This window comes from Berghia stephanieae, chromosome 2 (assembly GCF_034508935.2).
Source record: "Berghia stephanieae isolate SIO BIC M18660-M18661 chromosome 2, UCSD_Bste_1.3, whole genome shotgun sequence".
NCBI classification, from domain to species: Eukaryota; Metazoa; Mollusca; class Gastropoda; order Nudibranchia; family Aeolidiidae; genus Berghia; species Berghia stephanieae.
Genome location: NC_088361.1, coordinates 22,389,917 through 22,407,049, shown reverse-complemented (window position 1 = coordinate 22,407,049; position 17,133 = coordinate 22,389,917). Strand labels below are relative to the sequence as shown.

General features: G+C 34.2%; 1 protein-coding gene across 2 annotated transcripts in view; it reads left to right on the top strand.

The window, feature by feature from the left end:
- Positions 1–17,133, top strand: part of LOC144964501 (uncharacterized) — an 81,331-nt gene that overhangs the window by 58,587 nt on the left and 5,611 nt on the right. Inside the window, exons 3-12 of one of the 2 annotated variants that reach the window (XM_078898871.1) lie at positions 3,295–3,356; positions 6,689–6,757; positions 9,329–9,485; positions 9,804–9,851; positions 11,068–11,088; positions 11,771–11,953; positions 13,087–13,214; positions 14,372–14,504; positions 15,012–15,104; positions 16,271–16,359. In XM_078898871.1, coding sequence (XP_078754997.1) covers positions 3,295–3,356; positions 6,689–6,757; positions 9,329–9,485; positions 9,804–9,851; positions 11,068–11,088; positions 11,771–11,953; positions 13,087–13,214; positions 14,372–14,504; positions 15,012–15,104; positions 16,271–16,359 — 983 coding nt within the window. The remainder of the gene's footprint in view (positions 1–3,294; positions 3,357–6,688; positions 6,758–9,328; positions 9,486–9,803; positions 9,852–11,067; positions 11,089–11,770; positions 11,954–13,086; positions 13,215–14,371; positions 14,505–15,011; positions 15,105–16,270; positions 16,360–17,133) is intronic. The other variant, XM_078898872.1, reaches the window with a different exon arrangement.

Below are 17,133 nucleotides of genomic sequence, written 5' to 3'. Positions count from 1 at the left end.
ATTATTTATCCACCTATTTATTTATTATCATATACCATATATCATCATCAGGGGAAGGTTTCTGTCTCCACCGAGTGGATTTTTTGTGGCTTTGGAAACTTGTTGCTATTGATTCCGTGCGCTTGGCTAGAAAACAAACAAACCCATAACATCCGCCAGCCGAATATAACATACCAACACACAAAACGATGTGTAACCTTAAACGTTTATCGTCTGATTAATACAATTTAGTAAGAACTACGCTTGAAGTAGCTGGCTAAAAACAATAACAAAGAATTGAGTGACGTCCATTTCTTCCTTCTATTGATGCAATGCGTTAAGTTAGAAAGCTCACAACATCCGCCAACGGATATACCGTACCAAAAGTGTAAACTTGAAATGTCTATAGATAGTATGCGCTTGGCTAAGACGCTCATAACATTGCCATCCGGAAGTATAACAGACCAACACACAAAACTGTGTGTATCCATGAATGTTTATAGCCAGGTTAATACAGTGTAGTGAACATTACTCATAAACGCGGATGGCAAAAAACAATAACAAAGACCTCAGTGACGTCAACTTCGAACTATCTATAGTCTGATTGATAACATTTAGTGAGAACTACTCATCAACACGGCTGTCTGAAAACCAAGAACAAAGAGTTGAGTGGCGTCAATTTCGTTCCTTCTATATTCTATAAAAGCAACAAATGGTTATTTTATTCCCCCAACCTTTTCGCTTAACCTTTCCAACCAGTGATTACGCTGTTGTGAAACAGTGATAAATATCGCTGGCTTCCTCTTGCACCCACCGGCGTGCTGCGGGTACGGGTGCCGGTAATGGCTGTATGGCATCTAAAATGCTATGGTGCTCATTGGACATGAAATATGCTGATGGAGGTCAAATGTCACACATCACTGTCCTAGACGAACGTTCCCGTTCAAGGCTTGCATGTTGCTCTCTGTCTACTGTTTGATGAGCTAAAAGAAAACATAACAAAACAACAACAACAACAAAATGGAAAAAAAAAAACAAACAAAACAAACCCGGTGACAATCGTCGTCGTCGTCGTCATCATCGTCATCGTCATCATCACAGTCATTTTCAACAATAATATCATCAACTACTACAACAATATCATCATCACATCATCACCATCATCATCATCATCATCATCATCATCATCATCATCATCATCATCATCATCATCAACCACAACCATCTACTGAGTCACAATTAGCTACCAATGGCTAAAGAACGCTAGTATAGGGACCCTATTTCATAACAAACCACGATTTGTTTGTAATTTGATGGTAAGGAATGCGTGGACTCTCTCAATATAGATAAAGATGTATTTAACCAGTTAACTGTCGTACTCTGGAAAACACCGTATTCCAAAATTTGGCCAGAAAACTCATCCATCAAATATCGAGCGATTTAAACGACCCTCAGCATGGCTAAAACTCTCAAACCTGGGACTTCGAGAGGTATTCATTCAGTCCCAGGTTTGAGAGTTTTTGCAAAGATGAGGGTCTTTTAAATCGATCGATATTTGAAGGTCGTGATTTGTGGCCAAACTTTTAAATAGAGTACGGCAGTTAACTGGTTAAAAATGGCTTGAAAACCGGGAACGTGATGAACGTAACACGAGACCTCTCTCCGCCATTCAACCAGGTCACCATGACTCGTTGACAGGTTGACGCCACCCTGTACCTGTACCTAGAGCAGTTTAGTGTTTGTGTAACCCAACGATTAGGCCTAAGTACAGAAAACGGTAGCTAGTCCCATATATTATACCTCTCTCTCTCTCTCTCTCTCTCTCTCTCTCTCTCTCTCTCTCTCTCTCTCTCTCTCTCTCTCTCTCTCCTTCCCTCCCGCCGCTCTCTCTCTCCTTCCCTCCCGCCGCTCTCTCTCTCTCTCTCTCTCTCTCTCTCTCTCTCTCTCTCTCTCTCTGTCTCTCTCTCTGTCTCTAACATGCGGGATGCCATTTTAGTATTTTGTAAGCTGACATAAACAAATATAATCATGATCTTTTGTATGAATTGCACAATATGGAATCCCAATCAGTGGCGTGTCGCTATTGGTTGATTTGGGGCCAGGCACTGCAAAATTAATGACAGCAAAAATAATAATACTGATATTTAAAAAAAAAACCAACAAAACCTGAGAAAAATTATTAGGATTAAAACCGAGATAAGCAAAAACAAACAACAATATGAATGTGAAAAAAAAATCCAATGAGAAAAACAAAAAACAAAACACGAGCATTTATTTAGTGTATTTCTCACTAAAAAAACGTGTCCAAAGCGCTTGACAAGGATTAGAGAAAATCCTTGAATTTTTATTAATTTAATTATAATGACGGTATTTTTGTTGTTGTATTTTTGATATTTACTGTGGGTCGGCAACTGGTCAATGGGGTGTCTCATCTTGTAACACAGTCAAGCGACATTTGCCATGGTCAGTTACCGGGTGGGTTACAGACTCAATAGTCGTAAAAACTTACTTAAGTGGACGTGGAACTAACGCAGGCAGCAAGTATTTTAAAAAGCTTGTATCAAAAATAGGATATCTAACATGGGATACAGCCTGCTGGGAGAATAATAAAACAATTTGAAGCGCATTGAGTATGGTGCCCGTCCGCTCCGCGTAACTTATTAGAGCTCTTAGAGCGGATGGAAAGTGCTATGCAGACTCCTTTTCATACAAGGTGTTGGCCGGGATGACATCAGCTATAATGAATGTTGTCGTTTTTATTCTTCCTTACCGTCGTTGGAGGAGTCTCGTATTATATTAGGATGTACCAATGGAGATGGTATCTGATTATCTGATGTAGTGACACGTTCCAGTGTTCAGTTTCACCAATATGAATTATTTGTTTATTTATTTACTGCTTATTTTTAGAATCTTTTACTTATCTTGTCTATTATTATTATTATTATTATTATTTTATTATTATTATTATTATTATTATTATTATTATTATTATTATTTATTTATTTATTTATTTATTTATTTATTTATTTATTTATTTATTTATATTATTATTATTATTATTATTATTATTATTATTATTATTATTATTATTATTATTATTATTATTTATTTATTTATTTATTTATTTTTTTAAATTATTATTATTATTATTATTATTATTATTATTATTATTATTATTATTATTATTATTATTATTATTATTATTATTATTATTATTATTATTATTATTATTATTATTATTATTACTATTACTATTGTCATTATTATTATCGCATTTCGCCGTTATTCAACAATTTATTATTTCTTTGCTTCCAGGTCCAGATTCGTGCACTGACGGAAGTGACGATGAAGCCTTCTCTCCTAACAGTGACCAGCAGGTGTGTGTTTTTATGACGACATCCTAGATGATTATAATATGTACCTCTCTTCATGGCCTTATCAATAGATTACTAATTTCTTGGTGGATTTTGGTTTTTAAGTCTTAAATTATATTCATTCATCTTTTTTTCTTTTGCTGGCTTCCTAAATTAGTATTTTCTTCCAGGGGGAAAAATGATAGTAATAATGGAAATAATATTAAAATTGCTTTTCATTTTTATTTTTAATAACGGCTTGCTGATGATAATTGCTTATTAACTTTTGTTCTTTTCAAACCTTTTTTGTTTGTGGCATTATTACTTTACCTACCAAGGACAAGACGAATGTCTTTTTTTCCAATCTATTTTTTTAAAAATTCTCTAATGATTAATTTAGGTTTTCTGAGCTTTAATTAAGATAAAATGTTTATATGTAAGACTTATTTATACAGGCCTACCATACATTTGTAATGATTATTTTATAGAGTAGCGATATAAGGCTTTTTCAAAATCTAGCAAAAAGGTGAAAATGGGGAGACAAAGAAATATTTCAATATAAACGATGGTGGTTGTAATAATACATCAATCTTACTAACTATAGATAGTTCGAAGTTGACGTCACTTAGGTCTTTGTTTATTGTTTGTTACTATCCACTTTTATCAGTAATTCTCACTGAACTGTATTATCCAGACTATCAAAGTTCATGGTTATACAGAGTTTTGTGTGTGGGTCCGTTATACTTCCAGATGGCAATGTTGTGAGCTTCTTAGCCAAGCGCATACTATCTATATTTAGTTGAATAATGATATCGTTGAGAAATACATGTGTTGTTTTGTAAGATGCTTTTGTTTTGTAGTGAACAACCACTGTTGTATTGTGATCATGTATCAGTTGAAAGACAAGGCATAGCGAAGTAACGTATTGTGATTGACAGACGTGACGTAATGTTTTGTGATTGTGCATCTGTTTACATACAAGGTGCAATGAAGTAACGTATTGTGATTGACAGACGTGACGTCGTGACGTAATGTTTTGTGATTGTGCATCTGTTTACATACAAGGTGCAATGAAGTAACGTATTGTGGTTGACATACGTGACGTCGTGACGTAATGTTTTGTGATTGTGCATCTGTTTACATACAAGGTGCAATGAAGTAACGTATTGTGATTGACAGACGTGACGTCGTGACGTAATGTTTTGTGATTGTACATCTGTTTACATACAAGGTGCAATGAAGTAACGTATTGTGGTTGACATACGTGACGTCGTGACGTAATGTTTTGTGATTGTGCATCTGTTTACATACAAGGTGCAATGAAGTAACGTATTGTGGTTGACATACGTGACGTCGTGACGTAATGTTTTGTGATTGTGCATCTGTTTACATACAAGGTGCAATGAAGTAACGTATTGTGGTTGTGTCCCAGTTGGCATACGAGGCGCAGTGAGGGAAGTAACGCAATGTGATTGACATACAAGGTGCAGCGAAGTATCGTATTGTGATTGCCAGAGAAGGTGCAGCAAAGTAACGTATTGGGATTGACAAACAGACTAGGTGCAGTGAAGTAAAATATTGTGATTGTGTACCAGTTGACATACAAGGCGCAGTTAGGGAAGTAACGCAATGTGATTGACATACGAGGTATACAAGTAACATATTGTGATTGTGCAGCAGTTGACATACACCGCGCAGTAAAAGAAGTATTGTATTGTGATTGACAGACAAGGTGCACAAAGTAACGTTGTGATTGTGCAGCAGTTGACATATACGGCGCAGTAACGTATTGTGATTGACAGACAAGGTGCACAAATAACGTGTTGTGATTGACAGACAAGGTGCGATGAAATAACGTATTGTGATTGTGTATCAGTCCGACATAGCAAAACTAAGTGAAGTAACAACAGACCAACAATTAAACATATTATTGTAAAGGAGTAGAAACGCTTACACAAAAACACATTTCAAATTAAGTCGTTGTATCCAGTTTTAATTTGCTTCCATAATGCCTTAGTTTTACTGCCAATGCAACTCTATTTTACTAAGAAAAAAAAGATGCTCCAAAGAAAAAAAAAAGAAAAGAAAAAAAAAAAGAAATAAGGATTTCTAAAAACTACGATCTCTTGATTTTTTTTCTCAATTTTTTTTTATTAAGTTGGCAATATTAACATATATATATGATTGGCTTTATGGTGCATCTACTCATATGGGGGTTTATTTTTTTTTAATTTTAAAAATATACTGAAATAAATCTTCCTTTTTACCCATATTTATGATTTAATACTCATTTCAATATGTTTGTTGGTCTGACAAAACCAATCGAAAGTTGGAGAAAAGTATGAATTCAGGATATTGATGTAACTGAATTAGGCAATTTTGTCTAAGTAAAAAATGCAGTTTGATTTTTTTAAAATTTCAAATGCTGCGAGAGAAACGTGAATACAGTAAACAGTACGTCCAATTGGAAAATTAAAAAGAAATAGAAAATAAATGATACGATTGCTTTTTGGTTGAAGGTAAATTAAAAAAAAAAAAAAAGTAGTCCTTCAGAGCTATTAGATCCATGGAGCAGGAGTTAATCCTGGTTTCTCTAGCATGAAATGGACAATAGCAATTACTTGCTTCCCTTTGGATAGGATACTATACTAGTCTATCGCAAAGTACTTTCCACCAAATCTAACAGACCCAGCTATCCAATCACTGCTGGGTGGACAGAGGGGGTCAGAAAAAATCTCAACTTCACCTGGGATCGATCTTGGTCCCTTTGCGTGTGAAGCGAGTGCTCTAACAATTGACCTATTGGAACCTCCTGCTTGAAGATATTCTTTCATAAATAAAGAATTAGATAACCCATTTAGAAATTGACGTTGTGATTAAATATTAGAGAAATCTACCACTGAGTGTCTTCATTATAAAATAAAGTAAAAAATAAAAACCTTTTTAAGTATCTATCAAAATCGTGAGATATCTATTTGGTCGTGAGATATCCATTTGATAATCACGCATATCAGAGCAAAATTACGATTTTTAAAAAGTATTCTAAACTGTTCTTCATACATCTGAAGAAAAAAAAACAAAAACAAAACTACCGCAACTTTTGATATACTATTTTGTCACACCAACACACATACTTTTAGCGCATGGACTAATTACAATCATTTGCTTGATTATTTGTTTTTTTTTTGTTTTTGTTTTTTTTTTTCACTTCCTTCATTATTTTCCAATTCTATTGATTTTCCTCTTGTGCTTGTTGCATCCATTGATTGATCTCACTTGCCCCCCTTGGTTTTATGGTGACTCTATAATGGTTGGTGTTTGTGTGCTGTGTCATCATCATCATCATCATCTCGCAGCCCCCCAGTCCTACAGCCTCTTATAACTCTGTATCCACCAACAGTACCTTTAACAAACGAAGCCAGTCGGTAAGTTATGTCTCATCATGGTAATTTGTTCAAGGGAAAGACATTATAAATATTATATTTCTATCTGTTAAAATTCAACAATTTAATTGTTTAGCGCAGCAGCAGAATTCACAAGTTGTCATATATATTTTTCTGAGAGGTCTATCAGAATGGGAAGGATTTTCAAATATGCATATTATTTTTAAAATCTCATTTTGAATGAGCCAGTCTATATATATATATATATATATATATATATATATATATTATATATATATATATTATATATATTATATATATATATATATATAATAAAATAAAATAAAGTTCTCTTTATTCATCCCATAGGGGATATTTGTTTCTAGGGTCTATTCCAAGGGAAGACTGGAATAACTCAGGCGACATCCGCAGTGCAGCGCCTCAAATTGAGCTAGGGCCACACAGCGCATCGGCGGGTGATCGAACTCTGTACCTTTCGGGTACGAAGCAAAGACCTCACTGAGCCACACTGCCCCTAAATGCTGTGATGTTGAAGAAGAATAATTATAGACAGCAAAGATAATCGTTCTGAAATGGTCGGCTTTAGGATTCAGTAGATTTGGGACATTTAATAAGTGTTAGTGCTAGGTATAAACCATGATATAGTAATATGACTTTGTCCCTTCATCTTGATCAGAGTAATGAAATGTTGTTGCCATCTTTCTGGTGCCACTGTTTGTCAAAATATATCGTGATTGACATTAGTCACAAAACTGAACTGATTGTGGTTAATTTCCCAGCCAGTGGTCTTTTGAGCTCACGTTGTGACATTTATCGATGAATTGAATTAGAGAAAAAAAAAAAAAAAGAAATGTGAGAGAGAGAGAGAGAGAGAGAGAGAGAGAGAGAGAGAGAGAGAGAGAGAGAGAGAGAGAGAGAGAGAGAGAGAGGGAGAGAGAGAGACTGAGAAAGATATATATTATTTGGATAGATTATTTGATGCCATGATTAGAATAAGTTCAGTTCTTTTTCACTGTGCATGTGAAATTCACTCTTACTTCCAGTTTCTTGATTTGTTTACTACAATTATGACAATGCTGATACAGAGGGACTTCGAAATCGGGAACCTCTCCAAATTTGAAAACCCAGTAAATTGGGAGAAAGTTCCAGGGAATTGATTTTTCTTTTCTCTTTATAATTCACCCCTCTAATTTGGAAAAGGTCCTTGGCTAATTAGGACAATAAGATTTCTCTGAACGTGACATTCAAAGTGACGATTTGATTGCAACTTTTCCAACTCTCCACCTCAAAATCTTATGTGGCTATGTGGTCTATTAGTATGTCATTGTCTTTTGTCTTCTGAGATTTGAAACGAGTCTCAGACATTTCCAGTCAAATTCAAAAGGGGGATGAGGCATACCATTCTAAGGAGGCTAAGGGCTATTCAATGTATTGACACTTCGAGTCTAAGCCTGGCTCCGTCATTTCACGTCTTGTCACATGGGCATTACAAGTATTACTAGTAAAGGGGTGGGACCATGATCGACTAGAGTACTATAGTTACTATAGTCATGGGTGGGACTACTGTTTTGTGTGAACAATCGATGGTGCAATGCTTTGATAAAAAGTTGTTGACAACTATGTATATCCAGTTGACATCGCTTTGGATGTCTGTCGTTACCACCAAATGTGTTGGAGTAAATCAAGTGTCTAGTGTCTACCAATTCACAAATACACAAATATGACATCATTCTTGACTTTGATTGGCCAATTGGTTAGACCGAAGGGCTAGAGCTCAGGTGGTCCCTGGTTCGGATTGGCCAATTAGTTAGACCGAAGGGCTAGAGCTCAGGTGGTCACTGGTTCGGATTGGCCAATTGGTTAGACTGAAGGGCTAGAGCTCAGGTGGTCGCTGGTTCAGATTGGCCATTTGGCTTGATCGAATTATTGGTGTGTAAAGTGCATTAACTCCTGTCATACAAGAAAAAGTAGAATTCAATTAACAGTAACAGCTTATTGCATGGGGTTCATGATGTGAAAGAATTTTGTTTATAAAGATATCACAGACAAAATGGAAGTAATTGGGCGACTTGTTTTTGCACTTAAAAGTATTTTGTTGAAATCTCAAACACCTCAAAACCCCCACGTCCCCAAAGGAAAAATGAAGAAGAAAAAAATGATAATTCTTAAGAAAATACAAAGAATGAACGAATCGTTGGTATACCAGCTCTTTTGAAGTCTTCTCTTCTTACCCAGTCTTATTTCATATCAACACATTTAGAGATATTGCTTTGGCATTACAGCAGGGCTTTATAATACTCCAAGGGTTGTGGGACAAATGAAACATTCTTCACCTCTCTCTGGACAATTTTGGCAGAGATGGAAATTTCCCGATTAGAGAGGTCCAACTGTATCTGGGATTGTTGTCACTGTTGCATGATTGTTTGTTTGTTTGTTTGATTGTCTTTGTTGATTACGGTTAATCATGTTGATGCACACAATGGAACTGCACTCTGGAGTGGCAGAATATACAGGTTTTATTATCTGTTTGGAATATTTAACATAATATTTATCATTATTTTACTTTTTATCTTGCTGTATTATTTTCATCAGGACTCAGATGGGAGGCGGTCAGAGCCCAATTTTGGTAGATTCTACAATACCAGCTACTTGGGGTTAAATGCCGGGAAAGCATCTTATATGAACAGAGCCAGTCTCAATGCTAATGATAAGAAAGATGGAAAAACTGGTAGCCATTTCCATCGACCTCGTAAGTATACATTTTTTCGCTTTTGGGATTCAGCATGTTAAAATGATTCTCGTAGTCCTGTCTGTTTTCATATTATTGAATTTATATAGATTTTCCGAAGAGATTTTATTTCACAGTTATAAAAAAAATAAAATGTTGATATTAAAGATTTGATGACAAAGCTAGAATTTTATGAAGGGTTAGTACAGTTTTCTTGCAGCTTTACATTGTATTTTTTTTTTCTCTATTATTTGGAAGATAAAAAAAGGACTCCTAAATTTAAGAGCACTTCATGCCAAGATAACAATTCTTTTCATTATTTTACATTTATTTCCACAGCAAACTTCACATATGCAAAAGAACCACCATCCTTTCTTAAGAAAAAAGGTATGAAGTTTCATTCATCAAATCACAAAATAGATATCTTTATTTTAGAAGTTTAAAAAAATCCTCATTGAGATCATATCTAAAAGAGTGTTATTGTATTGAAGAGCTTAGTATTAAAATACTAAGCCTTAGGAAGTTCTTTTTTGAGAATATGGAGGTTAAAGTTTGGTTTCGGTTATAGAGAGTATACAAAAATAAAATTGTAGCATTGAGGATAGGGGTATATAGTATATTTATTATTGAAAATAATTGGCGAGTAAAATTCCAAAAATGTGACTTTTGTACTTGTAGAACTGAGGTCTTCAGTTCATGATTGATTTCATAAGACACGGGGGGGAAAAATAGAAAAGAAAATGTAGACTGAAAAGAATAAAATCCTTTCAACCGCTTTTGTTATGTGTGTATTTTGTTAAATCTCTGTCATCATAACACGAGACCACACCCACCCATTGCTAACGTTTTCTAAACAGCATCAAAACTGTTTGTTGTAATTCAAACTGATGGTCGAAATGGATAATCCGTGAATCAAGCATCAATGAATAGTAACATGAAAGGAGATCTAGATAAAGATAGGGAATCACAAGCATAAATGAAGGATTTATTTTGGCTCCCAAGATTTCTGACGTTGACAACTGCAGTTTAGAATCTCCGCTCCTAAAAGGCTGTGAATTTGTAACTGCTAATATTTTGAGTTTATTTATGGTCACAAGAAATTAATAAATTCCTTTTTTTTCCCACGACTTTTACAAAATCAAATTTCAATAAAACCATTTGCACAATTGTGTCCTGGCAAAAGGGTGAAAAATTGTAGCTTTTCTGAATAAAATCGAGTTAAATTTTTTAACATATCTCAATTAGCGAAAAGGTTACAGGTATTTCAGTTCACCAAATTCTCATGTTCTTCAGGGTTTTTAAAATAAGTTATTTATTTATTATTTTTGCTCTTATCTTGAGAACAATCAGCAGGACAACAGACACCTTTCATCACAACAACATACAAATATTAACATGGTTTACATGACTATTTTTTTTCTTTGTGAATTTTTTGTTTCTCTTTTGGCTACTGGCGATGATTAACACATTTAATAAGTAAATCACGACATACGTTTTTATGATTTTTCTAAATTTAACAAATTGTTGAAACCAACTAATTTTCTATTGTCCATTTCAATTCCAAGTCTATCAATTTTTTTTTATTTTGTGTTTTTCTCTCCAGGGACAGGAATGTCAGCCCTCAGTGAGTTGGAATCATATTTACATATCACTTAAATTTTCTCTACCTCTGTGATTACCTCACAATTTTGTTCTATTATGTGCTTTATTATATTGCTTTGTTTTTTTTTCATCTAGTTATTCAAGGGGGGGGGGGGGGGGCATTTGATTCTTTATCAGCTTTAAAGAAAGAGCATACTAAAATGATTATTGTAATTCACATGTATTCTCTTTTTTAATTTATAACAATTAAAAAATTTTAACAGTTGATTACTTTCCACCATTTTAGTATGTTTGCTAGTATAATGCAATGTACTTTCTCCCAGATCTAATAGACCCAACTACCCAATCATTACTGGATGGACAGAGGGGTCAGAAACAAGGCCCTGCTTTAGATTTTGTTTGTTCCCTCGGAAATTAAATGCTCTACCATTCAAGTTAATAAAAGTAATAGTAATAATGATTATAATAATAATATTAATAATAATAATAATAATAATAATAATAATAATAATAATAATAATAATAATAATAATAATAATAATAAGTTACTTATATAGCGCTCAACTTCCACATAAGTGCTCAGCGGCCCTTTACAATATAAAACTGTGGTTATATGATTATATAAAGTTATGGGGCAAGATCTCTATGATAACTTTTCTGTGGCATAAACTTTTTGATGTATTCTCAAATATTATCACTGACAGCATCTGTACAAAGGGTGGTCAAGGTCCGTCGCAGTTCCTCTCCGGCTGATGTACGTAACCAAGAGGCCGTGCGGATGAGCATGTTCCCCAGTGCAAAGCCCAAACGGCCAGATGAGCCTGATAAGATTGAACGGGATGATTGGCCGGGCCCTGCTTCACCAGCAGCCATTTTACCAGAGCTTTGTGAGTTCTTCTTGAATTGATGATCGAGTGATCTGAATGGTTTCACGTTTATGAAGAATTTTGTTTTTTAGAATATTTTCAAGTAAAGACATTTGTGGGATATTTTATTTATGAAATATCGGAAAGGCTGGATTTTCATTCAGGTTTTTTTGTCTTGACCTCAAATTATCAAATTTTTAAAAGCACTTCTTTGAATGTAATTTGTGATAATTAACTCATTTGATTCTTGACACTCGTACAAGTTAGAATTTTAATTTCTCTTTCTGTTATAAGTGACAAGTGGGTATATTCTAAAATAACAATCACTGATTTGTATTCTGTGTTCAAGTCCCACCAATGTGCTAATTCTCATGTTTGTTTATCTGTTAGTTTGACTTGTAGTAAACTCTACTGTCTCTTCTATTCCTCTTTATTTTCCCTTTCCACGGTGCTCTCCTCATCTGCCTTGGTTTGCCTTAGTCCTGTCTTTGCTCTTTAATAAGAAGGAAAACTCATATATATTTTCCCCCATTTTTAGGGTAGGGGTCCATAATTTTTTTTTTCTTTGTAAAGAATGTTCTTTTTCATAATTCTTGCTATATACATTATTTATTTATAGTTTGTCCCTTTTGAGTGGGTCTACGTGCTTGTGTCTGTGAGGGATTTTTCTGTAATCCTAAAATAGACATATCGATAGATTGCCTTTGGGTATAATTTTGAAAGTGTTGCTGTACTGAGCTGCAAGAAGCTGTGGACTGTAAAAAGTCATATACAGAAATGAGTATAAAATGTTTTTATTATTTTAATTGTTTTTGTTGTTGTTGGCTGAAGAAGTGTTTTGAGCCCGAAACATTCTGTGTATGGTATTTTGTTCTATTTTGAAGCTGTTATATTCATTTTTGTTTATTACTTGATGCTTACTTTTTCAACTTGCTCTCTTTGTTTCACTGGAGCTTGCTAGTGTAGACAAGCTCTAGATTCGAAACCTCTCTGGTATACAACGATCTTCCTTTTTTCAGATGCTGAAATGATCTTAAAGCAGTATAGCCTGGTGGCAAATTTGATCATAGTTATTGTAATGTTGAAAACCTAAATATATTTGTACATACACTTTTCTTCCCCACTGGTCAAACTTTCTCTCTTTCCATTTCCAGTGAGAGAGCGTAAAAAACGCGTGAATATCGATGACGACGATGATGAGGATGAAGTGCTAGAGGATCCACGCATCCAGAGGGAGCTGCACGAGATTTCTAAAATTAAGGATGAAAGTGGCATTGGACAGGTAACCTTGACTGTGACACAGATCACCTTTTTTAAAAATGTTTTCTTTCTTCGTCCAATTTGACCAAATATTTCTATTTCCCCTCAAAATAGGGATTTTTGAACCAACCTAACGTTGTAAGATTAGACACCTTCAAGCTATGATAATCAAACAACTGCTTCAGCCTAAACACATACAATGGCTGCCACATTCAACAAATCTGTCCACCTTGAATACAAGTCCTCAGAATTGAGTCGACTTCGAGTAACACTCTTCACATTTAGATTGGTGCAATTTAGTTACTTGGCTACTATTGTTTATAATTGTACTGTGATAAATGCAATTTAATTTCTTGGCTATTATTTATAATGTTTCTGTGGTATTAGGTTACAAAAATGTTTATTTATATTTTGTGCACTTTTTTTCTTGGTGGAGCAACGGGTTGCAGATTTGAATCCATTCTTTGCTCTTTTCCCGTGTTTTTTTATTTGTTTTTCTTACTATTTTTTTAGGGTTGGAAGATGGAGAGGGTTATATATACTGTTCATGGTCAGTTTATATCAATAAGAGTTTTATTGTTCACTTCTAAAGAAAATCAGTGAAAATTCATTTATTTATAAAAATGAAATAGCATCTGAGGTAGGCATAGATTCTCCTCTTCATACAAAACCCAAAACAGTGAAAATTTTGATGTGTTTAAAAAGAAATTAAAAACGGAAGTATTTAGAAGAGATTATTTTGACAATTGATGTGATTTATATGTTTTAATTTAGGATAGATGATATAGTTATGTGTATGTAATAGAGTTTTCGTGTGTGTATGTGGAGAAGCCTCCGTTTGTGGATTTGAGTGTATGGGTGTACGTGCGTTAGTGTGTATGATAGTCTATATAGTCTGAGTGATTGTTAAATGCCATAGAGCACTTGTCAGTGGATTAATGGGCGCTATATAAGTATATTATATTATTATATTATTAATATTCTTACTTTTTCCTCTCCTCCACTTCCTCTTTTCTCTCTCCTTCCCCTCTTCCTACTCCTCCTCCAATTTGTTAATAAAGTATTCCTATCCATATTGTAATGAAAAAAACAACAGGTTTTATTGTCACGAAAAGTGCTTGAAACTCTTGATGATTTTCTTACTTTTTTCATTGGCCTCTATTTCTCCCACATTTTCAGGTGATTTACAGAGAGTTGGAAGGCCTGAAAGCCAAACCGTACCAACCCCTGGATCCATGGAAAGCCTCTAGAGTACCCAGTGCTAAGTTCGAACCCCGATACAGAACTCGTTACCAATCTCCTATGTTTGCCTGTGAGTTTGTGTGGTGTGGGTGGTGTAAACTTGAGTCAAGTTTATAGTTAGATAAAGACAGTTTAATCAAAAATGTTTTAGGATTTAATTTAATGTCCCTCTCAACACAGATTTGGCCATTTTATTTAATCATTAGTACCTAGGCCTTTAAATCCATCTGCATGGGGCAGCATTGCTCAGTGGTACGGTCTTTGCTTTGTACCTGAAATGTACTGAGTTTGAATATTGCTATGCTATGTAGACTTGATCAAGTCACCTTGCCCTAGCTTAATTTGCGGCAATGCACTGCACTGCATCTTGGAATAGGCCCTTAAGACAAATTATCCCGATTGGATGAATAAAGGGATATTTTTTTTTTTGTAAATTTTTTTTTCTCTAGAATATGAACATTTAAACGCAAGATTCCAGGGGGTAAAAAACAAAACAAATTCCATTTGCATAATATAATGGATTGAAATTCTTGGCTTAGAGATTGAATATTAATTAGAAATAAATGTTGAATTTCAGCACCTTCCCGATTCCTGGACAGGCCTCGGTACGCCTGGGACGACAATGACATCAGAGCTTACAGATCTGCATCTACATTAGCTAATTTACCAAGTTAGTATTCATTGCCAAACCTTCTTTTCTTCTTTTTTTTTCTTCTTAATTAAAAAAAAATAAAAAAATTTGTTGTTATGATCTCAAAAATAGACACAACAAATTAAATGAGATTAGTTTCCTAAGCTTGTTTTTTAAAAAATTGAAATTTAATATTTTTTTATTTCTCTCTTTCCCCCCCCCCCCCCCCCCCCTCCTTTTTTTTTCATTTAATTTTTCTCTTTCTAATATGACCTAATGCTTTAACTTGTGCTGTTGAATTCATAAAAAGTCTATTAACCAAGCTGTTTCGTTCACACCAAATACTTCAAGACATGTTTTTGATAACTTACATTCTTTTAAGCGAATCTACTTTAATTTCTTATTTCATTTTTCATACTTGATCGTCCAGAACATTCCATCACGGTCTGACTAGCACAGATGACGTTATTTTTTTTATTTTTTAGTCCAACAAAGGGTAAATAAGTAAAAAATTTTCAGATTATGTTGATGTTGAAATCGGTTATTTCATTTTTTCCTTCATTTTGAAAATTATTTTGTTTTTAAATTTTATTGCTTTCATATTTGGTTTTTGGGTGACCTAAACAAACAAAAAATACAAAAGAAAAACAACAACAAAAATACAAAATAAAACGTTGATAACTCGTGGCTCTAAATGACATGTACATGTAAATGACCTGTCAACATTTGTGTAAAGTTTATCCAATTTTGATAACACATTGATAAGATTTGTTTTTAAATTTATAAACTTTTAAAACACGAAACTAAAATGATGTGTGATACATTTCATGCTATATTGGGATCCCCTATTGACTGCCTTTTTTTTTTTTCTTTTTTTTCGGTGGAGACTAGAATTTTAGATGAACGACATATAGCATGTCATGTGGATGATCACATATTTTTCATACACTTGTGGTTTTAAATTTTATTTCTCTGATGACAGCTAAAAAGAAAATTTAACTTAACATTATAAAATATGAATGGATATTTAAATTTTGTAAAATTCTTCAAAACTCATCTTAAAAGAACATTCTTAAAAAAAAACAGTCAGAAAACAAACATAACTATAATCAACCTCATCAAATTTATTGCCTGTATTCATTCCTGAGTCATTATGAAATCATATCAGAGTGGTGGTTCTTATACAATGTACAACTCGTCCACAGCCCCCAAGCCTGGTTATGGTCCATCCTACATGGCCCCAAGGGCCGCCACACTTCCTTTGGCCGGTGCATACGGAGCTAGAGATGACTGGGTGAGTCGATAAGGCTTTTTATTGGAACGGAGCTGCCAACTGTTGGGAATTATTTGTAGAATTTGGAAATTTTGATTCCAAATTCAATTCTACACGGGCATCTCTAAGTCATTAAACAAAAAACTAGAGCTTTTATATAGCGCAATATCCACTAAATGTGCTCAAAGCACTTTACAAAGAGTCTTGACCAAAAGCAACACGTAACGTGTAGAACGAGACATGATGCCTGTTAGGCGATATTACAATTTTTTTGGGCAGAGACAACGCTGTTGACAACCAGGTATTCATTTTACATCTGAGTGCGGTGAGAGAATGTGAGTAAAAAGTCTTTTCCAAGGACTGCACCATGTGCCTCACGGGACTCGAACCCAGGACCTTCTGGTCGGAAGGAAAGAGCCATATCGCAGACCACAAGACCACATAGCCGCACTTTAAAACTTATTAAAAATGAAAGTTGCTGCCAGACTAGATAATTTTTAAGATTTCGAATGTATTTTTTATCCTTGTGTAAGTACATTGTTGATTTTTTAACGTTAACAATAGTGACTATGATTTTTACCTCCTGAAAATGACAAATTTTAAAATTGAGTAGGCAGGACTGTTAGAATATTATCATTCAATTTTAAAATATTTTTCTCTTCTTGTTTTTTTTAATTTTTACTTTTTATTTGTGTTTGTTTGTTTGTTTGATTTCTATTGGCATTTATAGGATGTGATCATCAATCTTTATCAGAGACAGAACAATTTCCTGCTTTGCCTTTTTCCACAACTCCT